The 17647-nt window shown below is 45.5% G+C and overlaps 1 protein-coding gene across 1 annotated transcript in view; it reads right to left on the bottom strand.

Moving 5' to 3' along the window:
- VPS50 (VPS50 subunit of EARP/GARPII complex) overlaps positions 1-17647 on the bottom strand; it is a 195183-nt gene that overhangs the window by 50722 nt on the left and 126814 nt on the right. The window contains exons 14-15 of the mRNA XM_040431195.1: positions 11457-11548; positions 9269-9363 (exon numbers count right to left, since the gene is read on the bottom strand). Coding sequence (XP_040287129.1) covers positions 9269-9363; positions 11457-11548 — 187 coding nt within the window. The remainder of the gene's footprint in view (positions 1-9268; positions 9364-11456; positions 11549-17647) is intronic.

The raw sequence follows: 17647 nt of genomic DNA, 5'->3' as shown, positions 1-17647 counted from the left end.
ATCTCAGGTTAATTTGCATATGTATCAAATCGGTTTTTTTTTCCACAATAAAAGCACACAGAGCTATGGGGACTGGGTATTGCGGATGTGCTAGCGGCCATCTAGCAACCCATGTCCTCAGCTCTATACCCAAAATCCCGGTGACAGGTTCCCTTTAAGGGCATGTCTGATCTGCGGATATTGGTAAAACACAGTACAAGGCAGGAAGTGATGGACCCCATTATCTTGATATACATCCCTAAAATAGAATACATTATGTGATTTCCAATATTTAGAGCCTGGAAAAGATGCCAGGGATGGGAACATGGGATTATCCCACAGAGGAAGACCTGCAAAAACATTATTAAAGGCATGCATGTCTTTTGTGGCCGTCCAAACCTGTATAGCAGTCCTATGAATGGGAAGTAATATACCGGGGATGAACTCCATTAAAAGTCAATGGGGGACGGATCCATTTTCTATCCTATGATGGATCTCAATAGCAGAAAGGAAAAGCGCAGATGTGAAAGTAGCGTTAAAAGGATCCGTTGCATTTAATACATCCTGATAGCTGCATTTCAGCTGGATCCGGCTGTATTAAATTAAAACTGAACAAACCTGATCATGCATGAAAATCATTGTAAGTCAATGGGCGCCTGATCCGTTTTTTTCTGTAACCAAAAAATGGATCAGGCACCATTGACTTAGGCTACTTTCACACTAATGTTAATATTTTCCGGTATTGAGATCTGACATAGGGTCTCAATATCGGAAAGAAACGCTTCCGTTTTGTCTCCTTTCATTGTCAATGGGGACAAAACGTAACTGAACAGAACGGAGTGCTCCAAAATGCATTCCGTTCCGTTTGGTTGCGTTCTCATACTGCGGTTTTCTTTCCGTCATGGGATCCAGAGCAAATAGACACAACAGAAAACAGATCCGTCCTCCATTGACTTCAATGGAGTTCATGACGGATCTGTCTTGGCCATGTTAAAGATAATACAACCGGATCCGTTCATAACGGATGCATGCGTTGTATCATCAGTAACGGAAGCGTTTTTGCTAAACCCTGGATCCAGCAAAAAGGGTTAATTACTCTTACCGGTAATTGGATTTTCCAATAGCCTCCCCAACGGCACTCAACAGGAGGGTGTCCCCGCCCCAGGACAGGAAACAACACGGAAGCTTGAAGCATAAAAGGCCTCCTCTCCTTACCTAAGTCAGTAAATAACAGAGTACACGGTAGAGATGCCAAACAAAAAAGATTTATATATTAATTCATATACAAACCAAAAAAAACATTGCATAAGGGAGGGAAATCCCAGTGCCGTTGGGGAGGCTATTGGAAAATCCAATTACCGGTAAAAGTAATTAACCCTTTTCCCGGCGCCTCCCCAACGGCACTCAACAGGAGGATTATCAGAGAAATAAATCTAGGGGAGGACCACTGCAGAAAGGATTCTGCGTCAAAAAGAGAGGTCCTGGTTATGGACCACATCCAATTTATAATGTTTGAAGAAAGTCATCGGATTTGCCCATGCTGCTGCTCTACAGATCTGTTCGATAGAGACGGAGGCAGATTCGGCCCAAGAAGCTGACACGGCTCTTGGTGAATGGGCTTTAAGGCCTGCTGGAGGTTCTTGATTCTGCTGAGTATAACATAAAGGATATAGTGTCCCTGATCCATCTGGCAATTGAGGCTTTGCTGGCTGCTTTACCTTTATTAAGTCCCTGGTACTGGACAAGGAGATGGTCTGAATTCCTGAATTTATCAGAACATTTTAGGTAGGCCAGAACGCATCGTCTTACATCTAAGTTATGAAACTTTTGCTCTTGATCAGATGAAGGCTTGGCACAAAATGATGGTAAGGTAATTTCTAGGTTACAGTGGAAACTGGATATCACCTTCGGGAGAAAGGACGGGCAGTGCTTCAGTATGATGCGATCGTCCAGAATCTGCAGATAAGGAGAACGGCAGGAGAAAGCCTGGATTTCCCCAATTCTTCTGGCTGTAGTGATTGCCAGAAGGAAGGTAGTCTTCAGAGTCAGGAGCTTCAAGGAGATTTCCTCAATGGGCTCGAAAGGAGGATTCATCAAGACCGAGAGGACTAAATTTAAGTCCCAAGGAGAAACAGAAGCACGGATAGTAGGAGAGTCTCTGATTGCCCCTTTAATGAAACGTTTGATTAAAGGGTGCTCCGATAACTTAGTGTCCAGGAAGACCCCTAGAGCTGTAATCTGGACTTTAAGAGTTGAAGGCCTGATTGTAGAAAATCTAGTATCTTGGGGATATTATCTAAGGCTTCCTGGTGGATCTCATCTCCTGCAAACACTAAAAAGGCTTTCCAAGCCCTGAGGTATATTTTAGAGGTTATTTTCTTACTGCTTTTCAATAAGGTGGATATTACAGCGTCAGAGAGACCTTTGTTCTTCAGACTTAGCTGCTCAATTTCCAGGCAGTCAATCTCAGATGAGCGACCTCTGGATGAGGGACCGGGCCTTGGTGTAGGAGACCTGAACTCACAGGAAGGGTCCAGGATATTCCGGACGATAGACTCAGAAGCAGCGGGAACCATGCCTTTCTGGGCCAGTAAGGAGAAATCAAAATTATTTGTGCATTTTCTTCTACTACCTTCATTAAGGTCCTTGGAATCAGGCTGAAGGGAGGAAATGCGTACAGGAGTCCCTGAGGCCAAGGGCAAGACAGAGCGTCTAAGATATCCGGATGGTCCTGAGGAGATAGGGAACCGAACTGCGCCACTTTCCGATTGACCTTGTTTGCGAACAGGTCTATAACGGACATGCCCCATTTTTCCGTGATCTGAAGAAATACCTTGGTGTTCAAGGTCCATTTGCCCTCTTTCAGAGTCTGCCTGCTGAGGTAGTCTGCTATTAAATTGTTGCTCCCTTTTAGGTGAACCGCAGTAAGAGAAAGAAGGTGGCTTTCTGCCCATAGAAATATTTTTCTTGTTATTGATGCCAGAGCTTTGTTTCGGGTACCGCCCTGTTTGTTTAGATAGGCTACGGTGGTAGTATTGTCCGAAAGGACCTTTATGTGACTAAGAGGCCTTCTTTCCTGAAGTGCTAGAAGGACCTTGTGAACCGCTGTTAGTTCTCTTAAATTTGAAGAGGCGTCTGCCATAGAATGGTCCCAGATGCCCTGAACCACCATATGTTGGGTATGACCTCCCCAGCCTCGACTGCTGGCGTCTATAGTAATCACAAGCTGATCTTCCCGACGCCAAAAGACCCCCGTCTGAAGATTTTTCTTTATTTTCCACCAGGCCAGAGAGTACTTCACTTGGGGGGGGGGGGGGGGGGAATAATAACTCTTCTGTCTAAGGAACCTTTCACGCCGTTCCATGTATCCAGTAGGAAAACCTGTAGAATTCTGGTGTGGCTTTGTGCCCACCTGACTGCAGGAATTGTTGCTGTTAGTGATCCCAACAAGGTCATGACGTCCCTGATGGTCGTGGTTCTTAAATCGCAGAAACGACTGACTTTCTGATACAGGGCTGTGTGCTTTTCTTCGAGGAGAAAGGACATTAGTGAGCGGGAATAGAGAAGGACTCCTAAAAAAAACTTTCGCTGAGAAGGAGTGAAATCCGATTTTTTTTTTTATTTATTACCCATCCCAGATCTGTGAAGGTAGCCTTGACCATCTTTAGATGGGAGATGAGACAGTCTTCCGAGTCTGCTGCAATGAAAAAATCGTCCAGGTATTGGACGATTAAGATACCTTGTAGATGCAGGTGAGCTGTTATTTCTGCAATAACTTTCGTTAAATATCTTGGGGCCGATGCTAGGCCAAAGGGCAGAGCCTGAAACTGAAAGGGACTGAGGTGGCCTCTTAAAAAGACTGCAATTCTGAGGAATTTTGATGATCTTTGGATATGGGAACATGGTAGTAGGCATCTTGCAGGTCCATCGTTACCATGTAACAAAATTGAGGCAGAAGATTTTCTGTCGATCTGATGGTTTCCATCTTGAACCTTTTGTAGGTCAAGGATTTGTTTAGATTTTTCAGGTTTATGATTAGCCTGAAGGAACCTCCTGGTTTCTGGACCAAAAAGACTGGGGAATAAAATCCCTGTTGATGTTGGTGCTCTGGAACAGGAAGCAAGACTTCTTTTTGGATCAGGTTCATTATTTCAGATTCCAGACACAGTTGTTCTTCTCTTCTGGGTAATGGATTGTTTATAATGAAATGCTGCGGTGGGTAAGAATCAAATTCCAGTCTGAAACCTTCTTGAATGGAGGCAAGTATCCAAGGGCAGGTTCCGATTTTTTCCCAGCTTGGGGCGAAACTTCTCAGTCTTGCCCCTACCTGACCTTTGGCGTCATTGGGAGGATTTGGATGATTTACCTGGATTGGAAATATTTTGGCTCTGAAGGGAAACCTTTTTTCTTGTCGGATGCTTTTTCCAATATGTCGTCCAGGACAGATCCGAAAAGTCTATCCCCCTCACAAGGGATTGAGCACAGGCAATTTTTTGAACCTGTATCACCTGACCAGGATCGAAGCCATACAGCTCTGCTGTAGGGGTGGGCGATATGGCCTAAAATCTATATTGTGATATAATTTTAAGCATGTGCGATATGCGATATATATCGCAATATATTGTTTTCTATATTTGGGGGGGGGGGGGGGGGGTTTAAACTTTTTTTTTTTTACTTTTTATTTAATAACTATTAGCCTCCTTAAGGGCTAGAACCCTTGTCAAATTCACCCTAATAGAGCTCTATTAGGGTGAATAGGACTTTACACTCTCCCTGCTGCCCTGTGCTTTGTGCACACAACAGCAGGGAGCTGACCATGGCAGCCAGCCTCTCATGTGCCCCCAAGCCTCTGATCCGCCCCCCAGCCTCTCAGGTGCCCCCCCCCCCCCCCACCAGCCTCTCCCTCTTATCAGCCCCCTCTGGTAACTAAACCCACCCCCCCCTCCCCAGTATTAATCATTGGTGGCAGTGGCCACAGGGTCCCCCTCCTCCCCCCCATCATTGGTGGCAGTGGGCAGTTCCGATCGGAGTCCCAGCAGTGTAATGCTGGGGCTCCGATCAGTTACCATGGCAGCCAGGAGTCACGCTACTGAAGTCCTGGCTGCCATGGTATGTTAGTGAGCAGCATTATACTCACGTGCGCCGTGGCCGCCGGTCGCTCCTTCTTCTGTCTGTGCGGCGCATTGCTAATGCTTATAGCATTAGCAATGCGCCGCACAGACCTATGAGAAGAAGGAGCGCCCGGCGGCCACAGCGCACGTGAGTTTAATGCTGCTCACTAACATACCATGGCAGCCAGGACTTCAGTAGCGTGACTCCTGGCTGCCATGGTAACCGATAGGAGCCCCAGCATTACACTGCTGGGACTCCGATCGGAACTGCCCACTGCCACCAATGATGGGGGGGGGGGAGGGGGACCCTGTGGGATATGGCCGGCACATTCATTGGTGGTGCAGTGGCCACAGTCCCTCCCCTCCTCCTCCTACTCTGTCCTCATTGGTGTTCAGCGGCAGCCACACACAGTGGGGAGGGAGGGACTCCCTCCTTCTCCACAGTGCCGGCTCAGGAAAAAATGGTGCGCGCAGAGAGCGCGATCATATCGCGGTCCGGCGATATGGCGAAAATCCATATCGTGGCCCAAATTTATATTGCCTATATCGCCCACCCCTACTCTGCGGGTGGCATTTGATATAGCTGCGGATCTTGCGGAAAGCTTTACCAAGTCAGCTGAGGCATCCGCTAGGAAATTTGAGGCTTGTTTGAGTACGGAGAGGGATGCCAGGATCTCTTCTCTGGGGGTGCCCGTGGCCAAATGATCTTCTAGTTGAGGCAACCACACGGATAAGGATCTTGCGGTACAGGTGGCTGAGATACTAGGCCTGAACATGGCTGTATTTGTCTCCCAGGCTCTTTTTAGCAGACTCTCGCACTTTTTATCCATCGGGTCACGTACTAGACCCATGTCTTCAAATGGTAGTGAGGATTTCTTTGAAATTCGAGCCACGGGCCCATCAATCTTGTTTTTTTTTTCCCAAAGGCTGGAATCAGATTCAGCGAATGGGTATTTTCTTTTAAACGAACCTGAAACAGGTGTACGCTTTTCAGGGTCCTTCCACTCTCTGGATATGAGTGATTTAATATTATTGTGCACTGGAAAAACCCGCCTTTTCCTCTCCCCCAGACCTTGGAACATCTGGTCCTGTAAGGAAACACTTTCCTTGGTATCTTCCAGGTTCATAGTAGCTCTTATGGTTTTCAAGAGACCTTGGGTGTCTTCTAGGAAAAATAACGGCCTGCCTGATTCGTCTTCTGAGGAGTCAGAATTATCACTGGAGGTAATCTCTCCCTCGTCTAACTCTGGCCCATAACAGGATACGAGAGATCTACGGGAAGTAGAGGCCTGGGGGGATGAAGGCAGCAGCCTGGATTCTACTGCTGCATTCACTTCTTCCTTAATAATATTGCGCATAGATTCCAGAATGGAAGGGGATTCTTCTGACACAATTTTCTCAGTGCACTTTGAACATAATGATTTTTTGCCTTTAGAAACAAAGGATTTGCGGCAAATTGCACATTTCTTGCGGTTTAATTCCGACCCAGGTGCCTTGGCAATGGAGGTTTCTCTGCCCGGGCTAAGGGCGACAGAGGCTGGATCCATTGGCTTGCGGGCAGCGTCTACCTCGATAGGGACTGACATACCAGACCTGGAACACCACAGGGAGGAAAGCGCCAGGTTCCCGGTCTTTATTTCAAATGCCGTCATCACACATGCGCCGCCACTCTGCCAATGGAACCGGACATAGGGAGACTCCGCCCCCCGCTGCCACTGCTGAATCCTTGCTCCGCTTCAGGGAGCAAGCGACTTGAGCCCGGGGCTGCCTTACCAGGGAAGGACTTACGCCGAGGATGGAGAAGGGAGGCGAATGCGTCCCCGAGGCCCCCTACCCCATGCGCGGTCCTCCCAGAATGGGGAACAGACCAGACCGCGCACCCATGCTAGGATCCTGGAACGTATCAGGAGGAGCTTCTGCGCGACCCGGGGACAGGAAACAACACTGACTTAGGTAAGGAGAGGAGGCCTTTTATGCTTCAAGCTTCCGTGTTGTTTCCTGTCCTGGGGCGGGGACACCCTCCTGTTGAGTGCCGTTGGGGAAGCGCCGGGAAAACGCTAGTGTGAAAGTCGCCTTAAATTGATTTTCACGCCTGATCAGGTTTGTTTAGTTTTGCAAAATGGACAAAAAACGCAGCTTGCAGCAGGTTTTGTGTCCGGCCCCAAAATGCAACTTGTAGAGGGAAGTGTATTAAATATTCCCTAGATTCAATTCCCTATCAACTCTTCATCCCACTGGTTGATACAGGCCCATGTTTCCAGAAATACTGTTTCCATAGGCTGCAGGCCAGGGCTTATAACAGCTGATCAGTATCTACAGTCGTCCTCTTCTGTGCAGACCCCAAACAAGCTGTTGGTGACATGCTAAACATGTTTTTTATAGCATGGGATATCCACACCCCTGCCCCATGGCCAAACACCTTCCCCCTACTAATGATAGATAAATAGTCCAGCATTTAGGACTAGAGAGGGAGAGCTCCTCACCACGAGCAGAAGAAGGACTTCACACCTAGAAGAGTGCACATGAGCCCCTTCAGAAACAGAATACGAGCACTGGCTGGCTAAGTACCCCTGGAACCCATATTTCCCCTGCCACTGCCATATTACCCCCTGATACCCCTGCCTTGCCATATCCCACTGACCCTTGCATTATCCCTGCCCTGATTTAACCTCTGCATTGCTTAGCTAGAGATTTGGGGGGTGGAATTATAGTGGGGATTGTGTATTTTGTCTAGAGTAGTTAGGTTATTATAGTGTTGTTATTGTATGTTGTAGTGTGAGTCTATATGTGTATATATATTTATATAGCCATTGAGATATATATATATATATATATATATATATATATATAGTACTAAATAATTGATGGTGAACTGTATACTTGTTTTAATAAATATATTTTATTATTAAAATACAAGTATATAGAGTCTTTTGTCGCTGCCGTAATACAGCGCACGCAGTTCAGGAAAAAGGTAGAGAAACAGGTAGATAGAGGAAATAGGTGGAGTCCGCAATAGCTGAATGCGCCTATTTATTAATATTAATTATTGACATTAATCTAAAATATTAATAATTAATATTCCCTTTAACACATTGTCAATGGGGACCAAACGTAACTGAACAGAACGGAATGCTCCAAAAATGCGTTCCGTTCTCATACCGGAGAGCAAACTGTTTTGCTTTCCGTCCTGGGATGCGGAGCAAGACGGATCCGTCATGACCCACAATGTAAGTCAATGGGGACAGATCCGTTTTCTCTGACACAATCTGACCCACATTGGCTTTCAATGGAGTTCATGACGGATGCAGACGGTTGTATTACAGTAACGGAAACGTTTTTGCTGAACCCTGCCGGATCCAGCAAAAACGCTAGTGTGAAAGTAGCCTTTATTCAGGTTTTGAGGTCCTCTGCCGGATCTCAAGACCTGAATTAAAAAGGCAGATGTGAAAGTAGTCTTATTTAAGCCACATTCTTATCAGTAAGATACGAACTGAGATACAATGAGTGTTTATAAGGTCAGGGATCAGAGATAAGGAGTCTCCCCGCTCCTGGTCTGACGGAAAAGACAGAAAATCCAAAGGGTGCTACTAGAGGATCTCAGCTCTGTACAGAAAAAAGGGTTCCATATTTTTAATAAAGACCAATTAAAAAAATATATATTTTAGCTCAAAATTAGTACAATGCAATAATAAGAAAATTGCCCCCAAGAGTGCACATAGCCTTTAAATACTACAGGTGAAACTCGAAAAATTTGAATATCGTGCAAAAGTCCATTTATTTCAGTAATGCAAATTAAAAGGAATTACATTAATGCAGCTTACAATTAGAGTTTTGTGAAATGGTTCAATATTCTAGGCTCAAAGTGTCAGTCTCTAGTCAGCTAATTATTCCATACCCCCTGAGCAAAGGGGACCCGAGATTGTGACTTTGGGGTTTCATAAGCCATAATCATCCAAATTATAACAAATAAAGGCTTGAATTATCTCGCTTTGCAGGTAATGAGTCTATCTCATGTGTTAGCTTCACTTTTTAAGTTGCATTACTGAAATAAATGAACTTTGCACCATATTCAAATTTTTCGAGTTTCACCTGTACAATGTTGCACAACACAATTATATATTTATTGTCCCTATAAGCATCTGCACCACAAACAGAGACCTAATCGCGTTGCTACCTACCTGCTGACTATATCCAAAACAACAATGAAGTCATCATATTTGAAGTTGGACATATCTGTTCCAAGGAGATACGTCTTGACTTTCAGCTGAACGTCCTGGAAAAACAAAGCAAGACGCTTATTTAATGCGATGTAGCAGAGTGGACGTTGCTCCGCACAATATGTTTGCCTTCCCTTTCTGAAGAAAAGAACATTGATTTTGACAGTCTGTCTCTTCCCGTTGTTCAGACATTGTCTCTGTGACACAAAGTATCAGACAATGCCACAGAAGAGAAAAGAAAATCAGAGCAGGAGCTCGAGGTTTTTTTCCCTTCTAGGGATTATCTGAAGCTTAGATTCCTAAATTACGAGGATAGACCGAAGCTCTGTGGAGATTTCAATAAGCACAGAACAGTTAAAGGGTAACCCGACAAAACAGAAAACTTAAAGGGGTTGTCTCATTTCAGCAAATAGCATTTAATATGTAGAGGAAATTAATACAAGGCACTTACAAATGTATTGTGATTCTCCATATTGCCTCCTTTGCTGGCTGGGTTCATTTTTCCATCACATTATACACTTCACGTTTCCATGGTTACGACCACCCTGCAATCCATCAGTGGTGGCCGTGCTTGCACACTATAGGAAAAAGCGCCAGTCTATGTGCTCTCCCACGGTCCTGGCCATCAAAGAGGCCAGTGTTTTTTTCCAATAGTGTGCAAGCACGGCCACCACTGATGGATCGCAGGGTGATCGTAACCATGGAAATGAGCAGTGAATAATGTGTTGGAAAGGAGGCAATATGGACAATCACAATACATTAGTAAGTGCCTTGTATTACCTTTCTCTACATGATAAATGCCATTTGCTGAAGTGAGAGGACCCCTTTAATTTTATGTAACACTTCACACAAACTCACACTCCAAGTCATCAGTATGAAGCGCTATCTCCATCACTCCCAACCAAGGGAATGGAGTCGTGGTCATGCATGTGCACTGCGGCTCCAGTCCCATCGGGACCTCAGCTCTTGTGATTGCTGAGGGTCCCAGAGGACAGACTTCCAGTGATCAGACACATCTTCTATCCTGTGGACCACATTCCCCATCATTAGTTGCAATATTAATTGCTTCAATGTATAACATAAAATGGAATTGGTCTTAATTAAAAAGCTTGTACAGTTTTCTGCCTACAGCTCCTATGCAGGTCTATGTGTCTCCATGGTTACAGACTACAAACATAGTCTGTGTAGTCTGATGCCACAGACCTTCGAATTGTTCCTACTTCTTGTTAACCTATATTTGGTAACAAAAACAAAAAGTATAGGACTGGTGGATGGGAGTTAGACAAAAAAGCAGGATCAGACTACACAGGGTTTGTTTGTAGTCTGTAACCATGGAGACACATAAGTCTGCAACAGAGATTTTAAATTAAGACCATTTCCAAAGTTTCATTGCTGCAGCGGAGGTACAGTATGAAGGTGTACGGATCCATTAAATTGTTTTCCCGCCTTGTATATTGATAGTATACAAATATTTCAATATCTCTGCTTGCATGCAGTAAAGGGAAGCAATGATGTTTACATCAAAACCAGCCAAGATGGGAGAGTTTTCATTTAGAACATCGTGCCATGTACGCGAGTGACTTGTGAATGACCATGACAGGCTTTCAGTCACCCGATGTAATAATCCATTCACTGGCAGCAAGCAAATATCTTACAAACGGTAAGGAATTGAAACACAAAGTAAAAGAGGACTTTGAAAAACTTTTCATTGCACAATGAGTACATTTTTTTCTTCATATGTATAAATCCCATGAAATCCCTGCTATGATATGTGCGCCTCTCAGAAAACTCAACCAGTGCGGGACTAAGAAAACAAGAAGGCAAATAACGGGGTTACCCAAAATTTCCAAATTGATCAATTAGGCAGAGCAGAAAACGGCTACAAAGAGTGTCTCTTGCTCTGGAGGACCCAGCAAGTCCGTGCATTACATGGAAAACCTATTGATTCAGATGGGCGACATGTAATACTTCATGTCCCCCATGTGGTGGCACTGTCGGAAAATCAAACACTTGCCAGGTTTCTTCACCGATCACAGCCGATTGCTGACGATTCCAGGAAATCTGTGAATAACCGATTTTTCTTCCTTATTTTTTGGCTTGGCGCTCATCTTAGCAGCTCTGTTCCCAGAAGTTCTAAAAGGGAAATTACCTGCCATATGCGTGTCAGTCCGTGCTCCAGTTTCTTTTTTATGTAATTTCGATCAAAATTGTTCTCTTCTGTAGCGGGCACACTGTTACTATCTGAAAAAAAAAAAGAAAATATTAACCGGTCACATTTTACTTTACTCCATGAAAAAAAACTTCATATAAAATTGACCGCGGCAAAATAAAATGTATGCAACATGCGTTTTTTTCCTTCTTATAACTGATGTATTCAGCTATTTGGTATTATTATTACATTTTACATGTAACACTATGCAGTATGTTCCTCCGCTCTCTCACCAAACAAGGAGAACATTGTCTTCTGCTTCAATCAGTCAACAGTCTACTGTAAACTCTGCTACTGGTCAGTCCATAGTCTAGTGCAGTGGTGGACAACCTATGGCACGGGTGCCAGAGGCGGCACTCAGAGCCCTCTCTGTGGCCACCCGAGCCCTGGAAAAAGTCTAACATGCCTTTTCCTGCCATTCATCAGCGCAGGGCGCACTATGAACAGCAGAGGCGGCGCACTGAAGGTAGGCAGACTATTATAGCTAAATGATAAGGCACATGGAAGATATACTAGATATTAGACTTTAGTATTCAGTGGCACTTTGCGATAAATAAGTAGGTTTTGGGTTGCAGTTTTGGCACTCAGTCTCTAAAAAGTTCACTGGTGTAGTGTAAACAATGCCACCAGTCAGTCCACAGTCTAGTGTAAACGCTGCCACCGGTCAGTCCACAGTCTAGTGTAAACGCTGCCACCGGTCAGTCCACTAAACACTGCCACCGGTCAGTCCACTAAACACTGCCAATGATCAGTCCACAGTCTAGTGTAAACACTGCCATCGGTCAGTCCACTAAACACTGCCATCGGTCAGTCCACTAAACACTGCCATCGGTCAGTCCACTAAACACTGCCATCGGTCAGTCCACTAAACACTGCCATCGGTCAGTCCACTAAACACTGCCATCGGTCAGTCCACTAAACACTGCCATCGGTCAGTCCACTAAACACTGCCATCGGTCAGTCCACTAAACACTGCCATCGGTCAGTCCACTAAACACTGCCATCGGTCAGTCCACTAAACACTGCCATCGGTCAGTCCACTAAACACTGCCATCGGTCAGTCCACTAAACACTGCCATCGGTCAGTCCACTAAACACTGCCACCGGTCAGTCCACTAAACACTGCCACCGGTCAGTCCACATTATAGTGTAAACACTGCCACCAGTCAGTCCACAGTCTAGTGTAAACACTGCCACCGGTCAGTCCACAGTCTAGTGTAAACACTGCCACCGGTCAGTCCACAGTCTAGTGTAAACACTGCCACCGGTCAGTCCACAGTCTAGTGTAAACACTGCCACCGGTCAGTCCACAGTCTAGTGTAAACACTGCCACCGGTCAGTCCACAGTCTAGTGTAAACGCTGCCACCGGTCAGTCCACAGTCTAGTGTAAACGCTGCCACCGGTCAGTCCACTAAACACTGCCACCGGTCAGTCCACTAAACACTGCCAATGATCAGTCCACAGTCTAGTGTAAACACTGCCATCGGTCAGTCCACTAAACACTGCCATCGGTCAGTCCACTAAACACTGCCATCGGTCAGTCCACTAAACACTGCCATCGGTCAGTCCACTAAACACTGCCATCGGTCAGTCCACTAAACACTGCCATCGGTCAGTCCACTAAACACTGCCATCGGTCAGTCCACTAAACACTGCCATCGGTCAGTCCACTAAACACTGCCATCGGTCAGTCCACTAAACACTGCCATCGGTCAGTCCACTAAACACTGCCATCGGTCAGTCCACTAAACACTGCCATCGGTCAGTCCACTAAACACTGCCACCGGTCAGTCCACTAAACACTGCCACCGGTCAGTCCACATTATAGTGTAAACACTGCCACCAGTCAGTCCACAGTCTAGTGTAAACACTGCCACCGGTCAGTCCACAGTCTAGTGTAAACACTGCCACCGGTCAGTCCACAGTCTAGTGTAAACACTGCCACCGGTCAGTCCACAGTCTAGTGTAAACACTGCCACCGGTCAGTCCACAGTCTAGTGTAAACGCTGCCACCGGTCAGTCCACAGTCTAGTGTAAACGCTGCCACCGGTCAGTCCACAGTCTAGTGTAAACGCTGCCACCGGTCAGTCCACAGTCTAGTGTAAACGCTGCCACCGGTCAGTCCACAGTCTACTGTAAACGCTGCCACCGGTCAGTCCACAGTCTACTGTAAACGCTGCCACCGGTCAGTCCACAGTCTACTGTAAACGCTGCCACCGGTCAGTCCACAGTCTACTGTAAACGCTGCCACCGGTCAGTCCACAGTCTACTGTAAACGCTGCCACCGGTCAGTCCACAGTCTAGTGTAAACACTGCCATCGGTCAGTCCACTAAACACTGCCAATGATCAGTCCACAGTCTAGTGTAAACACTGCCACCGGTCAGTCCACAGTCTAGTGTAAACACTGCCACCGGTCAGTCCACAGTCTAGTGTAAACACTGCCACCGGTCAGTCCACAGTCTAGTGTAAACACTGCCACCGGTCAGTCCACAGTCTAGTGTAAACACTGCCACCGGTCAGTCCACAGTCTAGTGTAAACACTGCCACTGGTCAGTCCACAGTCTAGTGTAAATGCTGCCACCGGTCAGTCCACAGTCTAGTGTAAACACTGCCATTGGTCAGTCCACAGTCTAGTGAAAACACTGCCATTGGTCAGTCCAGTCTAGTGAAAACACTGCCATCGGTCAGTCCACAGTATAGTGTAAACACTGCCACCAGTCAGTCCACAGTCTAGTGAAAACACTGCCATTGGTCAGTCCACAATATAGTGTAAACACTGCCACCAGTCAGTCCACAGTCTAGTGTAAACACTGCCACCAGTCAGTCCACAATATAGTGTAAACACTGCCACCAGTCAGTCCACAGTCTAGTGTAAACACTGCCATCGGTCAGTCCACAGTCTAGTGTAAACACTGCCACCGGTCAGTCCACAGTCTAGTGAAAACACTGCCATTGGTCAGTCCAGTCTAGTGAAAACACTGCCACCGGTCAGTCCACAGTCTAAGTTAAACTATCTATTAAAATCAGGTCAGCCCATTTTCAAAAATCGGAGCAGTTCACAGTTGATTAATCTTCATTAATTTGACATGATGGTTATAATCTTTTCCACTTTTAAAATGATGTCGGTTCGGGAGTACTGCCAAACTTCCTTCTAAAGTAGCTCCAGCAATAAAGTTTCAGCTGAATGATTAATTTACAACTTTGCCATCATCTCTTCAGACCCATCCTAATTAACATTCCCTGAAAACAAAATGGAAATGTGGGGAGAGCGGAGCGTGTGACCTCTTGTCTCTATCGCACGGTGAATAAACTCTGAGGTGTCATCTGCAAGTCAATGAGGATGTATCAGAACTTACAGGTCCTTCAGACCGGCTTAGCCACGTCCTCGAGTGCCCTGAACAGGAAGCCATTAATGAGAATCTGCTCTGAGAGCGGGTCTCCTGAGATGCTTTACAATGCCCACATGTGTTGCCATCTGGTGACCGGGCCAAAACAACAGATCAGTAAGAAATATGGTCACACAGAAGCTGCTCTGCAAACACCAGACACAAAAGGTGAAAATGCGGCGCATTCATCGGTTGAAGTTCCTGTGCATGCTCCGCGTGCCAGTGCCCCAAATTCATACTGTTAGATATCTATCTATATCTTTTTAATAGGACGGTTGGAAGGGTAATGGTTGGCTGGATGAGATGCTTTAGATTCAGCTCAGTGCTGTCTCCAGATGAATGTCCCTGATTTGGCAACTCATTTGCACATTTTTTTCTCTTGGGGCATTGCATGAAAAATATGTCTCCATAAGCTATGGTGTCTGCATACATTTTTAGGTGCCTATCTGATATATTTTCACTCTTTTTGCCTCTACCTGGTTTTGTGAGCTTCCACCGATTCAGGGCGAGTGGTCAGGACACTGCTCTGCAGACTGCATTTCCTATACTACTTCTGTCCACAGGGTGCGCTCTGCCTGGTAACGTCTTACAGTAGTATACGAATCCCGACCTACAGAATTCCCTTGCTCTTCCTCTGGGTGCCCACGGCCTTCCTCTAACTTCTTGTACTGCGCATGCGAAGCCTTTTCGGAGAGCTGCTGTGGGTCAGGAAAAACTGCACATGCGCTGGCCACCACTGACAAAATCTATGGTCAGCTTCAATATAAGTGGGACTAAAGAGTGCCTTATGGTCGAATCCAAGGACACCGGAAAGACACAATAAGACTGCTGACAGGTAGATTTAATTCGCAATTTTATTCGTTCTAGTTGACAAAATGTGTTCCATACTGTACATTTAAAGGGGTATTCCCATTTCAGACATTGGTGGCATATCGCTAGGATATGCCACCAATGTTACATAGTTAATATGGTTGAAAAAAGACATACGTCCATCAAGTTCAACCAAGGAATGTCCGGTAGGTGCGGGTCCCATTTGAAGGACAGCACACTGTGCAAATGCGGCCACCCTCCATTCGCGGCTATAGGAGTTCCAAAAATAGCCGAGTGCCGGCTCGGCTATTTCCAGAATTCCCATAGAGGTGAATGGAGAGGAGGACGTGCATGCGCAGTGCAGGTTTCATTTACTTCTATAGGACTTTCAAAAATAGTTGAGCAAGCTCGCTCAGCTATTTTCGGAACGCCCTTAGAAGTGAATGGAGAGCACATGTCTATTCGTAGTGCGCTCTCCTTAACTTTGGGGAGCCCCTACTGAAGTTAGGAGTGGGTCCGAGAACATTGGTGACATATCCTACCAATAGGGCATAACCCTATAACTAGGATCCTGTTCCTTTAAATGTCACTGCAGCGCCACCACAGGGGAAGTTAAGCATTACATGATGGCCATCAACATGACTGTGCTACCCGTGTAATGCATGGACTTGTGTTGGAAGTGCCCTATAGAAATTCTGAGGTGTTCACTATGAGGTTCTGCAGCAGCTGCTGAAGAACCTCTTTGAGACTAAGGGAACACTACAGGTTGGCACATAGGCCATTTCCTATATAAGAGTGATCTGTGGCAGACTGCTTCTGCAGAAGGAGATAAGCGGCGTCTATGTAAGGACACCAAGACGTGTCGATGAGAAATTTCCTTTGTGTGAGAAATATGGACGGGGAGCAAATACTTTTTTATATCACTATGAAGCGCTTTCCTATAAAACTGCAAGAAACCTGCAGACTCTTCTATCCCGATGCCATAAAAGAGTAATCCGCAGCCGGGGGAGAGCTGTAATTATATTTAGTGTCCACCGCCAGCACCGCTAGCTGAAAATCAATCTCTATAAAATAAAAACAGGTTTTATCTGCTTCTCATACAAGTCACTGAATATCTGTATCCAGAGAATAAAGAAGTCACGGCGGCCCCCCCGAAGAATATGTCACATCCATGGCTTCTGAGTACTTCTATCTATACATCTGCTTGTATTAAGAATAGGATTGGTAGAAATATATAATAGATAGATAGATAGGTACATAGTAAGATAGATAGATAGATAGATAGAGTTAGGTCCATATATATTTGGACACTGACAATTTTTAATTTTTTTTTACCTGTTCACTAAAACATATTCAAGTCATAGTTATATAATGGAAATAAAGTCCAGACCTTTAGCTTTCATTTGAGGGTATCCACATTAAAATTGGATGACGGGTTTAGGAGTTTCAGCTCCTTTACACGTGGCACCCTGTTTTTAGAGGGACCAAAAGTAATTGGACAATTGACTCAAAGGATTAAGCACATAAAAGGCCTGGAGTTAATTTGAGGTGTGGCGCCTGCATTTTGAAGATTTTGCTGAGAAGTAAACATGCGGTCAAAGTAGCGGCAAAATCTGCAGTTTGGTTCATCCCGAGAAAGAAAGCTCTGGTGACCTCAACAATGCAAAAACACCTGGACGCCCACGGAAGACAACAGTGGTGTATGATGGCAGAATAATTACCGCGGTGAAGAGAAGCCCCTTCACAACAGCCGACCAAGTGAACAACGCTCTCCAGGATATAGGCGTATCAATATCCAAATCTACCATAAAGAGAAGACTGCATAAGGCTGGGTTCACACTTGAGCGTTTTACAGCGCGTTCAAACGCGCTGTAAAACGCTCAACACATGAAAACCAAGGCTTCCCTATGGCCCTGGTTCTCACTTGAGCGTT

This window comes from Bufo bufo, chromosome 5 (assembly GCF_905171765.1).
Source record: "Bufo bufo chromosome 5, aBufBuf1.1, whole genome shotgun sequence".
In the NCBI taxonomy this organism is placed as follows: Eukaryota; Metazoa; Chordata; class Amphibia; order Anura; family Bufonidae; genus Bufo; species Bufo bufo.
The sequence above is the reverse complement of the archived record's forward strand: the minus strand, read 5'-3'. Positions and strand labels throughout refer to the sequence as shown.